The 22,330-nt window shown below is 28.3% G+C and overlaps 3 protein-coding genes across 6 annotated transcripts in view; 1 reads left to right on the forward strand and 2 right to left on the reverse strand.

Moving 5' to 3' along the window:
* The window catches only part of LOC106684387 (calpain-5), a 28,646-nt gene extending 11,708 nt beyond the window's left edge, over positions 1-16,938 (reverse strand). Inside the window, exons 1-5 of the mRNA XM_014426441.3 lie at positions 16,297-16,938; positions 16,059-16,196; positions 15,777-15,973; positions 15,272-15,464; positions 2,797-2,918 (exon numbers count right to left, since the gene is read on the reverse strand). Of these exons, the coding sequence (XP_014281927.1) occupies positions 2,797-2,918; positions 15,272-15,464; positions 15,777-15,973; positions 16,059-16,196; positions 16,297-16,458 (812 nt within the window). The 5' untranslated portion in view covers positions 16,459-16,938. The remainder of the gene's footprint in view (positions 1-2,796; positions 2,919-15,271; positions 15,465-15,776; positions 15,974-16,058; positions 16,197-16,296) is intronic.
* LOC106684395 (XK-related protein 6) lies at positions 483-13,607 on the forward strand. 4 transcript variants are annotated; one of them, XM_067052860.1, is made up of 5 exons: positions 483-796; positions 1,208-1,388; positions 6,553-6,900; positions 8,883-9,085; positions 11,065-13,607. In XM_067052860.1, the coding sequence occupies exons 2-5, from the start codon at positions 1,360-1,362 to the stop codon at positions 11,730-11,732; spliced, it is 1,248 nt and encodes a 415-aa protein (XP_066908961.1). In that variant the 5' UTR covers positions 483-796; positions 1,208-1,359; the 3' UTR covers positions 11,733-13,607. The 4 variants fall into 4 exon arrangements, with proteins under 4 accessions (XP_066908961.1, XP_014281939.1, XP_014281967.1 ...); XM_014426481.3 differs by lacking the exons at positions 483-796; positions 1,208-1,388 and adding exons at positions 3,218-3,388; positions 3,564-3,606; XM_014426453.3 differs by lacking the exon at positions 1,208-1,388.
* Positions 16,939-20,377: 3,439 nt separating the features above from the next.
* LOC106684521 (procathepsin L) overlaps positions 20,378-22,330 on the reverse strand; it is a 9,279-nt gene continuing 7,326 nt past the window's right edge. Inside the window, exon 5 of the mRNA XM_014426652.2 lies at positions 20,378-21,127. Within this exon, the coding sequence (XP_014282138.1) occupies positions 20,546-21,127 (582 nt within the window). The 3' untranslated portion in view covers positions 20,378-20,545. The remainder of the gene's footprint in view (positions 21,128-22,330) is intronic.

The raw sequence follows: 22,330 nt of genomic DNA on the forward strand, positions 1-22,330 counted from the left end.
ATATTATTTTTAATATTATTTATTATTATTTTATTCTATTTTATTATTTTTATTTAATTTGTTACTATTCATAAAATATTTTACTCATCATTACATAATTTTTATACACTGGCTCAAAGGATAATTACAATCCTATTATTGAGTTAATTAATACTAATATGATTGTAATTATCTAATAGGATTATAATATACTAATTAATAAGTTTTGAAGGAAGTATAATTAAAAAAAAAAAAATAGAATGCTATACAACACACTCAAAAATTCAATTAAGAAATAAAACAAAAATAAGGTTGAAATATAATATGGAACCTATTCTGTAACTCAGAAATTTCAATAATATAATATTTAATATGTAAAACTAAAAGGGAATGGGGAGGGGGGAAAAGCATGAAATTCTTTCATTGTTTCCACTTCACAGTTTCAATGTTAGTGTTAAATCAAGCGAACAAGACCCAGAAGAACCATCCCCTCCAGTATTATGATAACCAGCCACAACTGAAACTCAGTGGTCCCTCTCCATATATCACAGCCCACAGAATATAATCAACAGTAAAACTGATCTCTGTCAATGCCCATTACAAAATATGATCAAAAACCATGAATACAGTATAAATAACTTATCTGCAATCTTAAAATTTATTGAATCAGTGATAAAAATAAAATGTGACCAATAACATAAATGATGAATGAACAAATACCAGATTGGAAAAACATGGATATATCGCAAGAAGGTTCTGAAAATGGAAAGAGGAAAGGAAAGACTGTTTCATTTACGCTATCAGAAAAAGTTAACAGGTAAGATGTATTTTTTATAATTTATATCTTTAAATATATAACAATTTAAAAAAAAAAAATTATGTAATGAATTTAAAGCAATCATATAAATGTATCTATAATCAAAACTGAATTTATTTAGAAAGATTATTAGATTTATAACATAAATACCTGCATTAAGTTAAAGACAATCAGTTTTTGATAATTAAAAACAGTTTGAAAACAAACCCAAAATATATTCATTGGCAAAGCAAAATTAAAGTTATATTCAGAACAAAAATCAATCAAACAACTTAAGTCATATAATATTAATAATAATAATAACATAATAAACAAATAGAAACATAAAAAAATTTAAACTTTAGAATAAGTTAGTAAAATGCATGTAATGAAGTGCCAACATATTTAAATAAAAGCTTATTTTTTAAACAGTTTTGATTACTTTTAACCAACATAAATTTCAAAGACAAAGGATTGATGCTAGAGCTAAGTAATAAATTAAAGTTAAATTCTGACATGAATAAAACTGAAACAAGAGGCAGGAAGGAAGTCCTGGAACTAATAAGAGCCGAAGGAATCTATTCATGCTATCTCTGCAACAACACAATACCCGGTAATTATACAACCTCATTTCCTAAATAATTTTCACTCATTTCTCATTTTATATTAAAACAAATAAAAATATTTTTTTAATACTAAATAAATGCATTTTTAAAAATATATTAATTTTTTTTTTTGTAAAATTTGCTAGAAGAAACCAAGTTAGTAGTTACTTCAAAAGGGGAAAACAAAAGAGGCCCTTATACAAATTTTTATTTAAAATGATTGCAAAAATTCATTTCTTATTCATTAATAATAAAGAAAATAGTGCAAAAAAAAAAAAATAAAGGAACAAGTATAAATAAAAAATTTGTTTGATATTTTAAAATATAGTTTTAATAAGTTGATTTGTATAGAAAAACCGATTTCTCCTTATGCACATTGCTAAGGTACCGTATTCCTCATGATGAATCAGTTGGATAAAGTGTTATGCACAACATTGAAAAACTATTTCATGTTGTAATACTGGTTATTAATTTATAAAGAGAGAGAGAAAAAATATACTCACACAAATCCATATATTTTGATTAAAAGTATAATGAAACTATGATTTTAGTTTATATACAATTAATACAATTTAAATATTCAGCATTAACATATATTAAATAGAACACTTAATTTTTTTTAAATATTTTTATTGTGTTAAGTATTGCATTATAAATAGATATTATCTGAGGGGATTAATTATTTTACATTTAGATAAAATCAGAATTGAGAATAATAAAAATTTTGATTTATTAAAAAAAAATTTTTTTTAGAAACATTAAAAAAAAGGCCAAGCAATGTATTATTTTATATAAGCAGTAAATAACGCATATTGTTAATAATAAAGAACAAAAAAAAATTATGGATACTTAAATTTATTTGTATTCAAATAATGTTCTAGACTCAGCTTAATTTTTACTCATTTTATTGTTTCTTTTACAGATATATTTGTGAAAAATTAAAAATGAAATTTATTTTAGAAAAATAACTTTTAATTTCCATCAGTGTCTAGAAGTAAAATTTATTCTGATTCCTGATAAAATAATAATAGTTAAGCGATAGTAAATTATAGATCATTTACAATTCATTATACGGTAAGCAGTGATCATGATCACATAAATTAAAGTTTTAAAAAAATCAATAATGAATAAATGAAAAAAAAAAATTTAATAGAAACAACTGAAAATAAACTTTTTAAAACTGTTCTATGATTATTTATGTTGACAATGACAAATAATTTTCAAGGCAGGCTGAACTACATTTCCCCAACTCCTCGGGTATTATTTTTAAATTTTATATTTACATTTATACTGACTACATTAGATTTTTAAATCTTTTATACTTTCATTTTACACCTGATATGTTTAAATATTTAAAAAATATTGTTTTTTATTATTTCATATTCCAACTAAGAGAAATAAAATAAATATACTTACTTGAAAAGATTTTTGAGATTTGTTTCCGCAAGATAAGTTTTTCTAATATCAGTAAGGTGGTAAGTATGACCTCTGACAAGCCCTAGTTCAGTACGAGTACCTAGTTCATTTCCGTTATCGGCCTAGAACAAATAATGTTTTTGAAAAGTTCTGATTTTTGTAATATGTTAGTACCAGTAAAATAAATTATACACAAGCTAAGACCAAGACTAAAATAAAAAAATTGTTAAATTATCTTTTATTACCAATAGTATTTTATTTAATGTGTTTGAAATGTTCCTTAGTTAAATTAAATAATAAAGATATAATAACAAAGAGATTATTTATTGTAAATTAAGTTAGATTATAAAAGTAAAAAACTAATAATTTGAATTAACCTTATCAGATTCCATATAAAAGCAAATATAGATAAGAAGGTAAAACCAGTTAGCTTCATAAAGGACTCACCTGCCTAGTATTAAATTTACCAAAATTTTATGTTTTAAATAAATCAAATTCGAAATTTAGGATGTAAATAATTTTTGTCTTTCAACAAACATCCAAATGATACATTAGGATCAATCTTGTTAGACCAGAAATAATCATAATAAAGGTAAATGATTGTCTTTTTATTTCATTTTGTTAATTGCTTTTAATTATTACTATAATTACTTCATTATGAAAATGTAATGAATAAAATATAAATACTGTCGGTGTGTTTGATTTCTAATTATAGACTATTCTTGTATCACTATAAACAAATAATATCAGTTTAATATTTTGATCAGGGGTAGAAATGAACTGTTAACTTCAATTTCAAGAAAATGAAAGGTAAATATTTTTCAGATTAGTTTTTTCAGAGAACTTTTGTTTTTTAAACTTTAAACAATTTTTTATCATAACCCTTATTTTCAAAATGTGGAGGGATATCTATTTGACTGTAGTGTTTATGACAATGTAACATGGTAAAGCTTACAGTAAATAAGCTAAAACTTCTTAATATATTTCAAAAGTTGCTTTCTTAATCTGTTTTGAAGAAGCATGAACAACCTTCTACGTATGATTCACAATCGCTTCAGAATAAATCTTATGCCTGAGTCATTGCATATCAACGATTAACTCCTACAAAAAAAACTGTGAATCATCTCCAATCAAAGTTTATCTAATGAATGGAATAATATACATATAAATAGAATCAAAACAAAAAAAAAATAAATAAAAATTGTTATTGAAGTTTTTAAAGGAATATTTAATAAGAATAACTACAATAGAAATAAAAGTTAACAAAAACAAAACTATTAATGAAACTATTTGGATCACGTTATAAATATTTTAGTATCTACCAGAGTAGAATTTGTTCCCCTTAGTTCCATAATACAGAGGTAGTCCATGAAAAATAAAATTTAATTCTATTATCTTTTTTGCCACTAATATTACCATTTCACTTAGTGCTGCCATAAAACTTAGGTGTTTATAAAACATACCTAAATTATTATAAACTTAATTAGATCAAAATAAAAAAAATAATTCTTTTATTTACCATCATGAATTTATCTGCTGAAACTAATTAGGTTTAAAAAGAATGGTTTGATGACAATTCTTCATAAAAAAAAATCAATGTATTAGCAAGTTGAAACTGATCTGGTTAGATGAAAACAAATATCTGTATTGACGGAGAAATCAATAAAATAAAAGTCGAGGGTACAACTGACAATTTTATGAAGAAGACTTTTTTTTATCAACTTGTACCTGAAGCAAATTTATGCTTCAATATTGGTAAAATTGTCAATAAGTAACTAACAATTTCACAAATTTTCAATACTGAAGCTTAAATTTTGTTCATACGCCGGTAGATAGTAAAAAAACCTCTTACTACCAAAATTTTTACTTGTGCCCCTTCACTTCTCATCCACTCATAGGAATGAACACAATAACAATGTGTTAGTAAATTAAGAATTAGTAAATGTAGCAGCACAACTATAATTTAAGCATGGAGCAAAGCTTGTAACGCAATACAAATTTTCTGCCAGAAATTTATTTCTTAATAGACTCCAAGTTTTTATAAAAATAGAATAAAAAAAATAATTGTTTACTGATAAAATTGTGAAAAAGTCGAGAAAGATTGGTAAATAAACACAATCCGATTACATCGATTTATGTTTTATTCTTGTTATATCAAAGAAATGAAATATCATAGAACAGACGTAGAGCTACTGAATGTAAACCATGGGTGGTGCTCATGAAAAGTTTATTAGAGGTGGATCCATTTATTTTGTTCTTTGTTTATGTAGAACAAGTATAGGTGGTTAGTTATTTCCTTCTTCTCTGGTTTGAAAGTCATCCAAATTAAAAACCACACAAATATATGGTTTCCCCCAGAACTTCATGACACCGTAAGAATATGTCCTACAAAAAATTTGATGCACCCCTCTCTTCTCCTTGTCATATCAGAAATGGACAGATACAATATGAGAGAAAAGATCAGCTGAAAATCTAAATCAATCTTTATATATATGAGGGAATAGTAGGATCTTAGTCCACAATAAACTTTTGAATAGCTGGACCGATTTACCTGTTTTGTTTTTTTTCAAAATGTTCCCTTTGGCCATGGGTAGGTTTAAAAATACTGAAATCCCTGTTAGCTCTGGTAGAAAAAAGGTTATTAGCAAAATTAAATGTTTTTTGTGCATAGCTCAGAAAGTAAACTTCTTTTTCTCTGTTATTTTATACCAATCAATTTGTCTCTTACCAAAGAATAAGAAAAAATATAACAGATTCCATTAAACGATATTATATTCACAACAAATTATAAAAACATAATGCAGCTAAGGGTAAAATAGGCCAACAATTTTTTTTTTATTTTCGATTATACAGCAAAGTCATTTTTTATTTTCAATATGTTCTCTGAATGTTACTATAGTAACCACTATCTTTTCTTATCACTTCATCTATATAAATTATAGCATTATCTGAATGTTGCAAGTCAAACCATTTATTTATGTAAATTAGTATATATGGAATTGGTATTATTGAAAATATTGCATATTCAAGAGTCTTGCAATGAAATGAAACAGAAATTATGATTGAACCCACATATGCAATGGGAAACCAACCAATATTTTTGTGAATATCTGTTTTATCCATAATTTTTACAATAATTTTAATTTCATATGTATCCAGGACATGGGTTTCCACTATTTCACTATTAGATATAGTTAGAGCCTTGAGGTTTGAGGTAAAAAGAAAAAAATTATCGATATAGCTTTTAAATCATAATACAAATTACCATTTCATTTCTTTTTGCGTATATTGGTTTAATTTTAACTAAATACAATAATTTATATCAATCTATCAATTGTGTTCATTAAATCTATTACATTCTCAAATATAGCAATAGCGAAGCATTGCCGGGTCAGCTAGTAATATATAAAATAGTTTTAAACTTTACTGAAAGTAAAGATACATTTAAAAATATATTAAAATGAACCTTTATAGCATTAAATGTTAAATATTAAAAAAATATCAACATAAAATGCCACCAATATTAAAATCAAATCTTAGCATAAATTCAAGGACAGAAAGCTTTTTAAATCATGATAGGTAATGATCAGCTACACTAATCAATATTTAGTCAATAAATATTAGTGACTTTTTAATCCTTTAAAATCACTTTTTATTTGAATTTATTTTGTGATTATTAAAATCTGTCTCATTTAAGGAAAATAACTAATGGATAATAGGATATCCTAAAATTAATAATATGATTGTATTTTGCAGGATGAGGCCAACATTTTCAGTCCTCGATACAAAACCATCTCATATTCTGGATTTCCCTTTAACTGTTCAGCAACAGCTATGGCTTCTCTTTTTACTACCAACAATATGGCTTATACTACTGTTCATAGCTGATATCGCTACTGACATAGCAGTTGGAGTAGAACTTATAAATGAAGGGCACTACTTCGCTGGAATTTTAACTTTGTTATTTATTGTGCTTCCATCACTACTCAGCTATTTCTTTAGGCTATCAGAACCACCTGATACAAAAGAAGTCAAAGTTGCGTTCACCTGGCTATCAGTAGAAACAGCTGCATTTTTACTGTTCCCGATTCGTCCACTTCATTGGTGAGTAAAATATAATTTTACATATAATATTATATATATAAAATAAATCAAATTGTATCCTTGTATAGTCTCAACACTTTTTATTACATCAATAGTCCAACGTTTCGGCCATCTCGGCCATCCTCAAGGACAATCTTCAAATACAAATTTTCACTTCACATCAAATTTTAAAAATCGTTTTGCAGGCTATTCTGCCCAGGTCATTAATTTTAAGTCAAAACACTCTATTTATATAAAAATTCATTAGTTTTTAAAACTTTTAATTTTCAATTAATCCACACTATCAATACCATATAAACAAACTTGTTTATATATTGTTTAAAAACTAATGAATTTTTAAATAAATAGGGTATTTTGACTTAAAATTAATGATCTGGGCAGAATAGCCTGCAAAACGATTTTTAAAATTTGATGTGAGGTGAAAATTTATATTTGAAGATTGTCTTTGAGGATGGCCGAAACGTTGGACTATTGATGTAATAAAAAGTGTTGAGACTATACAAGGATACAATTTGATTTATTTAATAAATAATTACCAGTCTCAAGAAATTAAAAAAAAAAAAATATATATTTTAAAATTATATATATCATTACAGATAAGCATATTTAAATTTAAACTAGGAGAAGTAATAGCAAAAAAAAAGTTAATGTAAAATGTATTTATAAAAATAAAATAAATTGTAATATAGAGCTTAATAAAGTTTGCACCTAACTGAGCTAAAATAAAATATTCGGGTGATGTTTAAGAAAGTAAACTATAAAAAGTCCAACATAATCGTTGACATAACAGTATTATCTAATTCTCTAGAATATATAAGATGTGTAATTTTGGTTTAACAAACCAAAAAGACAAGTTAAAAAACAAACAGTTTAAATTATGGAACAAATTTTACATGATGTATTCAGAAAACAATAATCTAATTATGTAATAACATAATAGACAGCATCACAACTTTGCATAAATATTTTATGCATACTAATCAAACAGATTAATATTATAATTAGAATAAACTATACAAACTAAAATGCAATTTGGGAATTTGAATTAATAGCTAAAAAAATATAATTGAGTGATTTTTTATTACATACTTAAAAAAATAAATAAATAAATAGTCAACCAAAAATAAAATTGTTTAAACCATGTAATAATCATTTAAATTTTATCAATCATGGTAAATTAATAGCTTACTTTGGATTATAGAGGAACCTCATGGCAGCACTGCTATCATTTGTCAAATCATATTCTGGTTTTGACTTTCATACAATGACCTCAAATGCAATAAATTCTTCAAACAGGTTTCAAATTATTTTCTTAAAATTTAGTTTTTTTATATTTCACATTATTATGCTTTAATGGGAAACTGTATTTAATGTAACAACCATATAATCCATTTTTAACTGATACATCCCATAAAACTGGATTTTCAATTGATTGAATCAAGTTAATAATCACCAAAGTAATACTACAATTAGATGAAAAAAAATATATATGTATATGAAAGAAATCAGAAACAAATGATGAAATGAAAAGTATAGAATGTTTATGCTGAAATCAAGAAAATAAGATTCAGAAGCAATGCTATAAAAAATAATGAGCAATTTATGGAAGGCTCACAGAGAAAAAAAAGATTTAAGAAAATGTTATATGAGAGAGAGCTGAATTTATTATAAGTTTCAAAATTACATTCAGTAGTAAGCAATCATATAAAAAGGAAAAGTTCCATTTAGGATGTCAATTAGTTTTTTTTTTAATTTGTTAAATTTAGATTTTTAAACTATTTATCATTAACTACAGAACATTACTAAAAATTATTATACTTAAATAAACATACAATATTTATATAATTCATTTCTTAGAGTGAAATTGGAGGCAATTAATTAAAAAACAATTAACTAAATCAATTCTAACATTAAAGTACAATAAAAATTATTAAAAAAATCAAAAGTTTTTATAAAAAGTATTTTATCAAATATTCTTTAAGTTTTGCAGAGAGATTATTTTGGTCTATAGAAGCCATAAGATTGGAAGACCCAGAGAGAGAAGAAGCACTAAGGGAATTTGAAGATACACGTGTGTTCGTAATTGAAAATTACTTGTTTACACAAGCATTTTTACAATCAGGACCACAAGCCATTCTACAAATATCACTCTTAGTACTGGGCACCTCGAAGCACTCAAGCACAGGTGATTAACTATAATTACAATTAATGTACCTACTTATATTTAATTTTTTTCCTCAAAATTTTATTTTGACTTACTTTAAAATACATATATTAAAAAAAAAATTTAAATAAGATCCTTAACAAATAAGGATTAATTCATCAATCATAACGATAGCTTCCACTTTACCATTTGTTTTGCAAGCACTATCAGCCTTTACTGACACTATTTTCTTTTAATTGATCCACAGTATAATCCTCCTCCTATCTCAAGGTTTCAGTCCAGGGTCCCTCTTTCAATGCCTCTGAGATGATGAGAACATTAAGGCCTATCATTTCTGCTTCTGCTATCAATAGTTTTATTTTTTGTATACGGGTGAATTCCTCATAAGACACTTTCTTAGGCTTTCTCTTGTGAATGATCCATTTAACTTTTTAATTTAATCATCTCTTCTATAGCTTCCAGCAGCATGAGATTTCAAGAGGGGATATTTATATATTTCCATCGCACAAAACTGAACAAAATCTCTATCAGCTCTTCTAATGTTGATCATCATATCTTTATTGACACCCTCTGATTTTGTATTGACACCCACTGGATTTATTTTTGGTTACAGATCTAGTAAATGAAGAAAACAGTTCTGATTCTTGTTTTTTAGATAAAAATTCCCCAGAGGCATTGACCTCATTCACGTATCTTTGGTCTTGTTTATTTATGATGAAAATTAAGAAAATATATATATTACATTTTTGTAATAAAGTAATGGTTTATCTATATTAGGTTTGTCTGTTCCAAAACTTTAAACTATAAAATTTATCTCTAAAACATAAGTTCATCTAATAATAAAAAAATGTAGTAACAGAAATTAATGATCTTATTTTTCCAGGAACAAGGAAAATTATATTCATTAAACTTACTCTCTTATAAAATTTAAGAATTTTTATCTATGGGTGGTAGGGCTTGTCATCTAAACATGAGAATCCTCAATTAGTAACATATATAAAAGGGAACTCAAGTAAGTTGTTAAATCTAGGCAGCAATAAGATAGAGTTCATAGATTTTATAAAACCTTAGAAGACTACAGAATTAGGAAGAGCATGAAATTGGTTGATAGTATACTGCATTTATAAATATATAAATTGATGTAGAAACTGATGTTTTTTTTAAAAAAAAAAGGGATTTGATTGTTAACGATTCTGGATCTAATTGCTATTATTGACATAATCATTTAGGACTAACAGGAGTTTAATTTTGGTTGAGATGAGTTTAATATTTTTCAGATATTAACAAAAAACTAATGTGCTATGCTCCTGATTTATATATACATTCTGATAAAAATATAATATTTTTATGTCGATTGTTTGTTACCATTATTGGTTAATTAAATTTTCATAATAAAATATCTACATCAATTAATACTGTCACAGTTAGTTCAAGTTAATATATAATTAATCTAATTGTTTACAGAATCATATATTCATCTTTTAAATAATTAAATTCAAGAAAGCTTTTCAAAAATATATTTTAAAATATTTTTCATTTAATTCGGTTTGATTCACATTTTTCACAGGTATATATATATATATATATATATTTTTTTAGAGTGCTACTAATGGGTAGTTTCTCTACATGCCTGTAACAGTCCATATCAACTGAGATCAAATTTACAAAATGTATTATAATGTACAATTGTAAATAGCAATAAATAAATGAAGAAAATATATACATATATATTTTTTTTTTCGAAAGTTCTCAAAGTCTATCATCTAACAAAACAGTATTGATAAAAAAAAAGTTAATTCAGCATATAAATGGGTTCAAACTTATAGGATTGGATCTAAAGTGCTCCAGTCCAACAAATTCAGATTATTTTTTTGCAAAATTTTTGAAAATAGATTGAGCCAGTTTTTAAACCAATTGCCTTAAATACAACACTGAAAAATGTAAAAATAAGGGCACAAAATTTAATTATTGTAATAATAATTTTACTCCATTATTTACAGAGGCAGTTCAAGTGATATGTTTGATGACATCTTTGGCATCTCTTGCATGGATAGCTGCTTCTTATCAGCGATATGAAACTCAGGTCAGAGGAGGAAGACAGCAAGTATGGTCATCAAACGACAGATCTTTAACAACTCTACTGAATCTATCAGAACTTGACGTTAATTCTCAACAACAAAGGTCTACAGGAATAAAAATTATGGAAGAAGATAATCCTATAGGCAGTATTCTTTTATTTACATTTTGGTATTTTTTTCTTTTTGGTCGAATTCTTTGCCTGGTAATAGCATTTAGTTTCTTCCCATGGGCGGTTTTGGGCGTGTGCTTGGCACACTACCTCTTTAATCTAGCCTATATCTTACCTACTCCACGTTTAAGCACTTTAATTCCGGTTAAACTAATTTTGGCATTTGTTTACATTTTTTGTTTGGTCGAAGTGAGAATACAGTTCAGAAAGTCTTATCTTTTCTACAGCTTATTCTTTTTTTTTACAATAATAGAAAATGTTTCACTAACAATTCTTTGGGTTTTTTGGGCGAAATGGACCGGTGGATGGTACTATTATTATTTGTACTCGATTGGTATTTCACATGGGATGGCTACATTATTTATAGTAATTTACTTGAAATTTTTCAAACCAAAAATCAGACGAATACAAGTGAACTGATTAATATAATTTTTTATTTTAGGTTAAATTTTACAAAAGACAAAAATTTTGTATTAAAAACAGATATTGAAGTTCCTATCTAGTAACTATTATTTTTACAGTTTCATGGAAACTTTTGACTTGTTCTCTATAAGCTAGCAGTTGGGTTTCATTAAAATTTAATGTAAATGTTAGAAAAGAGAGCATAAAGCTCAGGATATTTTTTAAAGCTAAAATTTTATATACATAACTCTGATGAAATAATTGTTGATGTTTTAAATCCATTTTATAACTAAACATTAGTTTTGAGAGTAGATAAAAATCTATAGTTAACTTATAGTTATAAGTTGTAGAATCGCAGAAGTCCAACCTATTATGCAAAAGTCAAGCTGTATGTATGTTAGGTCACAGGATCTTTTCATCAATATTTCTAAAGGCAATGATAGTTATATTGTGCTGTATATACATGTACATATATATACATATGATATTGTCAGTAGCTAAGCCTATACAACAGCCAAATTAAACAGGTTAGTCCATCATATTTTTTATGATTCAATAGTCATGAAGGACCTTGTACTCAATTCTTGGATATAATGTGGTCATATCTTGGTCTATCTAAAGGGCTGATAGTAGAGGTAATAGTTAAAAATCTTCTTGACGACCAATGAATAAAAAAATATATATATTCTTGTTATTTTTCTATTATTTTGGTTAAAATAATTAGTATCTTAATAAATAGTATAAAATAATTACTGATGTAAGGTTATTTTCAAATGTAATTACGCACCACTTTTGTACTAAATCAGTTTTTAGAAATACTAACAATAAGAGCAATATTTTTTTTAATTAAAAAATAAGATGAAAGATTATGAAAAAAAAGCTATGAATTTTAAGTAGTTTCTCAATCTTGACAGATTTCTTTAGATCTGTATTCAAATTAATTTATTAATTTTTCTATTTAACAAGAGCTTCTTGTCACAACTGTGATATTATCTTTTGCACAAGGATTCAAAACTATAGACTGTTGGTCATACATCTATTCTTAAGATATTTAGGAGACCAAACAATTCAACAAAGTAGTGGTAAAACTCATGTTCTCATGCCAAGAATAGAGTTAATGGCGGGAAATTGGAAATTAGTAGTCGACTTAATGTGTACATATATTTATAGAAGATCGACATACGCTAATGGAAAAAGTATGTACTACCACCTATGCTCAACAAATCTAGTTTAAACCCTACCATGAACTAAGTTCCAAGGTCTTTGACAGGCTAAGGACAAAGGTTTGCTCGATGCTTCCAGATTTGATTTCTAAAAATGAGCATCTCATATTAATGCATAAAAACCATAGGATATCTCCCAATGATAACATAAGATCGAGGCACAACATTCAATTAATTTTGTAAAAAAATGTTAGACCCATAGACAAATTAGGACTATAGAAACCATAAAATTACATCAGATTGTGTTTAATTCTGATTTTAATAATCTAGTAGCTTGATTAACAGTACAATAGTGCCTACTGGTCTATATGTCTAATGTAGAACTTATTAAAATGAATTCGCAGCATCTGCATACTTATACTTTTACTAAATATCTGTTAGATGAACTTGTATTAAGGGAAATTAGAGAATAAGAGAAAGAAAAATCAGTTAGAGTTTCCTTATTATTACATCTCACTCCTGTTCACAAAAATGGACACCCAAAGTAATTTAAGGTTCTTTTTTTTTTTTCTTCAAACTGTTTCCTTCCAGAAAAGCAACATTTTATCTGTATCTCTCCTTAATAACTCCATAAAATGAATTTACAGACATTACATTCTCACACTTTTACTAAATTTTTGTTAATGAACTAGTATTTAATTGAAATTATAAAATAAATGAAAGAAAAATATTTTTTTGTGTTTCCTTATCATAAAATCTTATTCCTGGTCACAAAAATGGACACCCCAAGTAAATTAAGTTTTTTTTTGCTCTGCTTCCTTTCAGAAAAACAGCAATATCGTATCCATAAATACTCCATAATAATGAAATTTAAATAACCGGTTCAGTTTTTTACAATGTATTATATTCATAATTCAAACTGTTTTTTAGAGACGCTAAGAGTTTTTCTGTAACCAACGCAACTGAAACTTGGAAGTTAGGTTGTTTATGTCTCAAATGATGTGTGAATAATTTTTCTCAGCGGAAAATAATTTTTCCACTACCACAGAATAACTCCTTACCAAATCAGGCTTTTATCCAATGAATGTCTAGATAATAATTCAGTTTCTAATTATAGAAAACTTAATTTTGAGATTAATATTATATTTAACAAAAGAAATGGTCAAGGAATGAAAACTTTAGTGTATGATAATAGAATGTTTAATTTTGCTTTTCTTCAGCTCACTTTACAAAATGGTGGTTGCTATGACTAGGTGAATCAAAGCAAAATATTTCATAACAAATATGGCCAGCCTATCTATCTTTCCTATTTTATTTTGTTCCCCATCTTTCCTTCACTACCTCTGACACCTGCTAGTTCTGACATAATTTTTTTTTTTTTATGGTTCTCCATCGTTCAGTTTAGAACTTCGAAAACATGGATTTTAAGTAAGTTGAAAAAGTTAAACCTCAATTATGGATACGTTCCAATTACATCTGACATCCACATACAAACCTCCCTTTAGGGAACATTAAATCTTCAGAGTAAAATGAAGTCAACAGCTGTGACCTACATAGCAATAAAAATTATTAAAAATATATTCATAATAAGGCACAAAATGGAATCAGAACTTTAAGACAGCTTTACATAAATCACAGCTGTCAATATTCACTATCTTGAGAGACAAAACAATCCTTTAAGGGTCTTTCCGAATGAAGTTGTATTTAACTTTAATTATATTATTTCAATTTCTTGAGACAAGGTAATTATTTATTAAATAAATCAAAACTTGTATCCTTTTTTGTCTCAACACTTTTTATTTTTCACCAGGCCATCCTCAATTATAATTTCTTCCTCACATTAAATTTAGAGTTACTTTTGCAGGCTATTCTGCTCAGGTCATTCATTAATTATAAGTTAAAAGCCTATTTTTTAAAATTTAAAAGAAGAAAATATAATTGAAGATGTCCTTGAGGATGGCTAAAATGGCCGAAACGTTGGACTGGTGAAAAATAAAAAGTGTTGAGACAAAAAAGGATACAAGTTTTGATTTATTTAATAAAAAGTTGTATTTAACTTCATTTTAACACAAACGATATCAAAAATTAATAACAGAACAAGGATGTTATTTTAATAGAATGCAGCCAAAATAAACAGAATGTATCTGTAGGTGCAAAAATGCCACCTCTTGTTAACAAAACACGTCTATAGCAGTATGCTGTAGATAAGCCCATTTTAGTGGGTTTTATGTCACTATTATACAATCATGGGTTTACCAAAATAGTAGTGTATATACAAACCGAAAACACATTGTAACCCTCAAGCTTAAATATATTGCTTTAAAATATAAGAAGAAAACTCAGAGATAAAGATAGATCAATTAAATAATTTATTGATGATACAAAAAAACTCACAGTGAGGGTGAAACATATAATACTGTGATCATTTGATTCCTTAAGAAGGATGTCAAAAAGTTGGCTTCTTTTATCTTCGATCTCACTGTAACGCTCAACACTGAAGTCAATAACTTCTGATACTCCTCCAGTAAAATCCACAAGAGCATCAGATAATTCCCGTTCCCTCAATGCTTCATATGAACCATGTAATCTAATTATAAAAATAGAAATGTTTTAATGAACATTCACTTTAGATGCAAATTTTAGTAATGCCAAATTGAAATTCACTTCATTTTTCAATAAACAAAATTCATAACTCCTTTTTATGTGTGTGATCATGTAACATCTTAATTTATATTTCTTGCAATGTTTACTATTATTTCTTACCAAGAACAAAATTTAATTCAGGATTAAATTTTTTTTAAAATCAAAGAAACTTTTGGAAAGTTTAACAATGGTGCTTTTATGAATTAAGTATAATCAGAGGTATTAGAATCGAAATACAAAAAATTATTCTCCTTACTTCACATATGCTTTTTCAATAAGAGCCATCCAGAATTCATTTTCAGTACACGACTGAGTTGTAAGTAAACAATTGTTCACTGTTGGTAAAAAGTCATCAATAACAACATCATTCCAAGTACCAAACCTCCATATCATGAAATGGAATATCCCACAATATTTAGCCCCCCATTCCTGTTCCCAATAATCAGGTATCACCTTTGTAAGAAAAATTAATATTAGTAGTGATATTCATACCATATATGTAAACAACAATTTTTTAACAACTCGAGGATTATATTACTTTGTTTCTGAGTTCACTGACACCTCCAAGTATTGCACAAGCTGAAACCATCCAATTACAGCTGAATTCCCCAGGTCTCACTAAGTGACACTGGCGCAAAGTATCATTAACAAACAGCTTTGGGTCTTCACAAATCTCCTGAAGTTATTCCGCAATAATAAAATAAGTAGTAATAAACATATCATCAAATTTTACTCTAAAATGATAATAAAATTTATTTAAAATATTTCAAGCATACCCCTGGTCTTTTCCATATGACATCTGCAGGAATATTCGATGTACCAAGGATGGCATCAATAGCTGGAAATATTGGATCAGAAAAAAGTGTTCCTAATTCCAAATGATGTTTTTTCAACTCTGCATAATTCTGATTTTTAAAGTGGAAAACCTTCTTCACCATAGTTCAAGACAGGTTGCAAAATAACTTCCAACAGTTCTGTTCTGATTCTGATGTCATGGGTGATGATTAATAATCTTGATCCATTTTGAGAGAACAGAGGATGAATTATGGGGGAAGATAATCAATATCAACAACACACTTCCACAGTCCTTTTAGTAATAGAATATAACATGAATGGACATCAATTTAAAGATAAATACACAAATAATTGTAAACTAATAAATTTATGTCCTTGATATAATTCATAAGATGATACATTGAACATCATTTCAGACAAAGAAAAGGTGAAATATGAAGATATCGAAATGAGTCAGCATTAGACTCAAAAAAGGAGGTCCCAAAGTAATATAAGAACAAAATCATTCTTAAATTAGAGAGGAAAGTGGGGACCCCACACAGCGGTGACCATGGCAACAGCCGAAAGGTCCCGAAGTAAATATAACCTACCTAGTTAGCTGTCAAACTGTGCTCAGCCCTTCTGTCATCACACCAGAATAGAACTATGACTCGATTTTGTATCGTTCAATCTAATCACGCATAGATATACTTCATTATTCAAGATATTCCTTCATTAAATATTTACATATAAGTGCCAATATTATTTTATCAGGTGCTATTTCGAAAATTAACAGTATCTCTTCTTTTAATTACAAACGAATGTTCTATGAAATATAACTTGCAGAAGTATGAAATGAATAACATTTATATACAATGAAAATTACAGATTTAATTTATTGTAATGATTCCAAAAATATAGAGGAATAACAATGGAGGAATCCTGAAATATTTAAAATAAACGTATGACTGATGAAGGATTGATAATAGACTTTTTTATTTTGAATGATTTTGATGAAAATCAAGGTATATTTTCTTTTTAGAAAAAATTCTGTAGGCTACAAAGCAGAATTTAAGAAGGAAAGATGTATGCAACTAGCTTCACGGGAGACTTCCAGTTCAATGAACTCTAATGTTTTTTTATTTAGTCTAACCTATCCTGGAAAAGCATTAGGGACGGAAGTTGATGGTGTCCAAAAATATTCCATAGAACCTATAAGTGGGACGAGTTTTGCTGTCTAAAAATTTATCACACTAAACAAAAAAAAAATATAGGTTTTTTATTGGTAGAATTTGTGTATGTGTATGTTTTTGTAAACTACATACATTTATGATTTTTTTTTTTTAATAATTTATTTATTGTTCTTTACAACTGTATACACAAATATACAACAAGTAAATTTGCAGTAGATGACATAGTGACATGATACAAACATGTGGAGAATCTACCCACTGATAGAACTCCAATATTTATTATTTTAAGTTTAATTTGTACTCTTAAGAGAATTTATTGTTTACATTTTTTTTCAAGGAGTGTTCTTTGTTTTAATATAAGTAAACTATTTATAGCTAGCTTTGTCAAATCGTATGAAGTCGGTTGGAATATTATTACAATTGTAACTCAACCGGACCTAAATATTTTTTATTTCTATTATTATTTAAAAATAATTACGTTAAATTCAATAATATCTTTCAAATAATTTCAGCATATTCATCCCACATTTATTAGATAATTTACATAAATTGTTATTTTCAATTAGATATAAAATGACAAACAAAAAATAATAATATGCTTTTTAATATAATTATATTTTTTAAAGGGAGGGATGGTGCATTTTACCAATTTAATGATCGTTCATTGGTTTTCAAAGTGGCTAATATCGATATGTTGTTCAATGGAGCATATACGAATTAATTATTTGGCAGAACTCTTCGGCATGGGTATCGCTTATCAGTTTTTTGAGAATCCTATTTCAAATTTACTATAGCAGTTATGACCGCACGTGACTATTTGTGTTTAGTGTTACTTCAAGAGTTTTCTTTGAAATGAGGACCCGTTCAGTAGATTTTGTGATGTTCTGATTATATGTTTTGGAATTGGATTTTCGATAGCGCTTGCAGATTTCGATTTATTGTTACTTTTGTAATATGGGGATCGTTTATTGTGTTTTCTGAGGTCCTGATTCAGTTTTTTGTATGGGATTTGTATGCGTATTCTGAATTTAAAAAAAAAAAAGTAATATAAATGGCTATAGGTTTGAGAAAAAACTTACCAGAAGTGTTACCATAATTTGTTCCATAATATTTTATATTAAGACTTAAGGTCTTTTCTAATTAATTTTCGATGTTCATTCTAAGCTCTATGTAATATACCTTTCATAAATTTAACACAATTCAACAGGAATAATCCTATTTGGAATGTTTCTACATCAGATGTGTTTCTTCAATACCTTGCCAGAGACTTCTCCCTAATTCAAAGACAATAATGGAAAATTATTAACATTAATTAATCAGTTTATAGTAGTAAGAATGATCAGCAATAAAATTGTTTTTCCCTCCACCTGGCAATTTCTTGGTGGTTTTCATTGCCAAAACTTTCTTGCCCGAGTGGAATGATAGAGATTCATTCCATGGATCAGTCGCGAAACTAACTTTAACCCATCAAGGCGGATTAGAACCAGCACAAAGTGGGACGAATTAAAAAAAAAAATAGGAGTCTATACTTTATTTATTTTTTTAATTGTTATGTCACATAATTATACTTGAGACCAATTAGTATCATCTTGGGACATTTCCCGATTTGTAGGTTGCATCTGTTAGGGCCTTTCAGGAAGGCCATTCATGTCTTGTTAAATAAAAAAAAAATTAACTATAGTTTTAACATTAGTTCCGAGTAGTTGAATTCAGGTTAAAATAATATTCAGAAAAATAGTTGAAAAAAAATGATTATTATAGGTATTTTATAACCTGATGCATACTGAAAACTTTCTAGAAGTAAAATGTATCATAGTTAATGGCAGTCATGGACCGTTTTCTCCCACTATGTGGCGCCACTTCTGACACGAGGTTGCTAAGGTGCCGCCTTGCCCGGTCAATATTGAATTTCGTTAGTATATTTTTCGCCTGAAGGCTATATTACACCAATAATGTCCTGTATGCAGCAATATAAAACACGTTACGTAAAATTGCTCCAATTATATTGACCATATAAGCCATGCTTTATACTCCCGGCCATTACTGCCTCATAAAAAACATTAAAAGTGCTAGATAAGTACCACATATTGATCATTTATAGCTTGACCACGTTGCATTTTTTAATTTCTTTTTCGCCTATCTGTTCCATATTTCCTATTACCACTCAAAATTGGAGTTGTAGTTCAATTTGCTATGTACCCTTAATAAATCCCAAGTCAAATGATTGCCCCTCTCCATGTCCTCTACAAATATTTCCTTAACTGGATTTTTTTTTCAACAACGTAGAAACTCAGAAATCATTTTTCAAGTATCTATAGAAAATATTGATGGAAAAATTTCACCTGAATTAACAATTTTGCTTCCGTTCTCAATTAATAATTTTTTTTTTTTATGTGTAAAGTTATATAGATTATAATTATTATAATTGATTTAAGTAATTAGAAAATGTTTGGCACTAAAACTGAATAAGAAACTCAACTTATTCGTACAAATGAAAAACCACACAGTTTTATTTTTGAGTTATTACAAAGTATTTTTATTTAAACATAATCGCATTAGTTACAGTACTGACTTTTCAAATAATTTCAGCATATTCATTGGACATTTATTTCATTCATTAGGTGCTGATTTTGAGTTGCTACATGATATAGTAGCATTACAGGTTCATACTTTGAAACAATATTAGTTTCGTTGACTTCTCCATTGGTAGGATATCATCATATATATTCTAGGTAATCAGAATATTTGTGTACATTAATTCCATGCTGAAGGTTACAAACTTCTTGTTAATGAAATTGTTTGATCGACTTTCTTTTACTGGTTTATAGATTTAAAACAAAATCAGTTATCTTGTTTCCTGGTTAAAAAAACAAAACAAAAAAAAAAACAATTTTGTAAGAAGGCGATGGTGTAGTTTTATATTTTACACAAACTTTTCATTACAGAAATGTAGGTATTCCATAACATTAGAAGGAAATTAAAAGTGTTTGATTTAGTATAAGAAACGTTGTTTCACGAACTATATGCTGACCGTATACATATTGATTAGAGGACGAGTTCACGGGGTCTGCTCACTGCTTGAACTTTCACTGCTGCCACTGCTGCCACTGTTGCCAGTGTTTCCTCTGTTACCACCCCTGCCACCGCTGCCTCCGCTGCCACCGCTGCCACCGCTGCCACCGCTGCCACCGCTGCCTCCACTGCCTCCACTGTCCCCGCTGCCACGGCGTCTACTTTGGAATTCGGTGAGCCTAGAGCTAGCAGAAGGTTGAACTATCGGATAGCTGGCCTGGGATGCTATTCCGCAGTTGTTGTTCCTGCTCCTAGCCATTTTGATATAACCATTCTCACCCCACTCTTCGCTCCAGGAGTTCTTCACGAGCCAGTACTTCTGGCCATTCTCAACGCCATATCCAACGAGCAACACACCATGGTCCAGCTGCTGGCTGCTGCATTCGGGCTCGTAGAACACTCCTTCGGAGTAGAATTGGAAGCTGGGATGAGATGCATCGATGGCCACAGAAATTGGACCTTGTGTAGCGAGAGCTTCTAGTAAGGCCTGTTCGTCACCGGACGGGATCCTTACGAATCCTGCATCGGTGGTTCCTACATCGCTCTTCTTGAATCTGCATTCACTATCCTGAAACGCAAATAGGTAGAGTCAAATGGAGGCAAAATGAGACGTTTATAAAACTTTTAATTTTTAGACACCCTAATTACTGATACCGATCAAGAACACTTACAGCTCAAAAGTATTCAATAATTTAATAAAATAAATACAGAAAAACAAAACAAATTTATATCCTATATTTGTGGGGGAGAATGAAACATTGTGTTGTTGTCATACCTAGGTGCTCTGTAATTGACCTGAATGTTTTAGCCTGAAAACTGTGAAGTTTGTTAATGTGAATCTGTTGTGCAAGTATTCTGATGCGGAGGTCCAAATTGATTCAAGCATTCAGTCCCTCAGTTCTAAAACAATGCTAACTGATGCAGCACAAAGCCCTTTGATTTGTGTAAAAAAAACGACAATCAATGGGACTGCGAAAAATCCAGGCCAACTTGTCCCAGTCTATCCAAATAACTCATTCCGATGCTTGTGTATGCACGGATATTTGGCATACTTTGTCATACGCGTAGAGGCACATTTATATGTTACATACTTTATTGTCGATTTTTATTTAAGCTTTAATTTTTCAGACACTAGAAGATCTGTACGTTGAAATAAAGTACTCAAAAATTTAAACATATATATTTATTGAGGTTTCGACAAATGTTTACCTAAATAAGAGTTTAGTGCTTTAGTAAACGTTGGTTAAAATGGTCGGGGGTGTATACTGGCCTATAAAAGGCAGGGTGGGAAGGGGGGGGGGCTGGGGATGGAGGCAGGAAAGGTTACGAAGTTGGCTGAAGAAGCAATATGGGATGGCATTTTTAAAATGGAACTATTAATAGAGCCAGAAAAATTGTATGTAGTCTAGAAAAGGTTGGGTTGGCAGTTAGTGGGGACGTATCACATTACTGAGTCATACATGACTCAATAATGTGATAAGTTAGACGATAATGATAAACGTCCCAGAAAATAATAAAAGACTAATAAGATAATAGAATAATTTTATATTGATTGAGGTAAAATCTTAACTGTCCCAATAATTTCGTCCAGCTATACTAAAATATTTACATTTTCCCTACTATATCATGATATATTATCGTTTTAATTTAAAAATAAAATTGTGATTTAAATCAATCGATCATGTTTTAAAGACAAACTTCAACTAAATAACACAAGTCAACAACCGCCTATTATACCAGGGCATTCAAAAAGTCCTGTCGTTTTTCGTTT

This window comes from Halyomorpha halys, unplaced genomic scaffold, assembly GCF_000696795.3.
Source record: "Halyomorpha halys isolate HHAL.00 unplaced genomic scaffold, Hhal_1.1 Scaffold29.1, whole genome shotgun sequence".
NCBI lineage: Eukaryota > Metazoa > Arthropoda > Insecta > Hemiptera > Pentatomidae > Halyomorpha > Halyomorpha halys.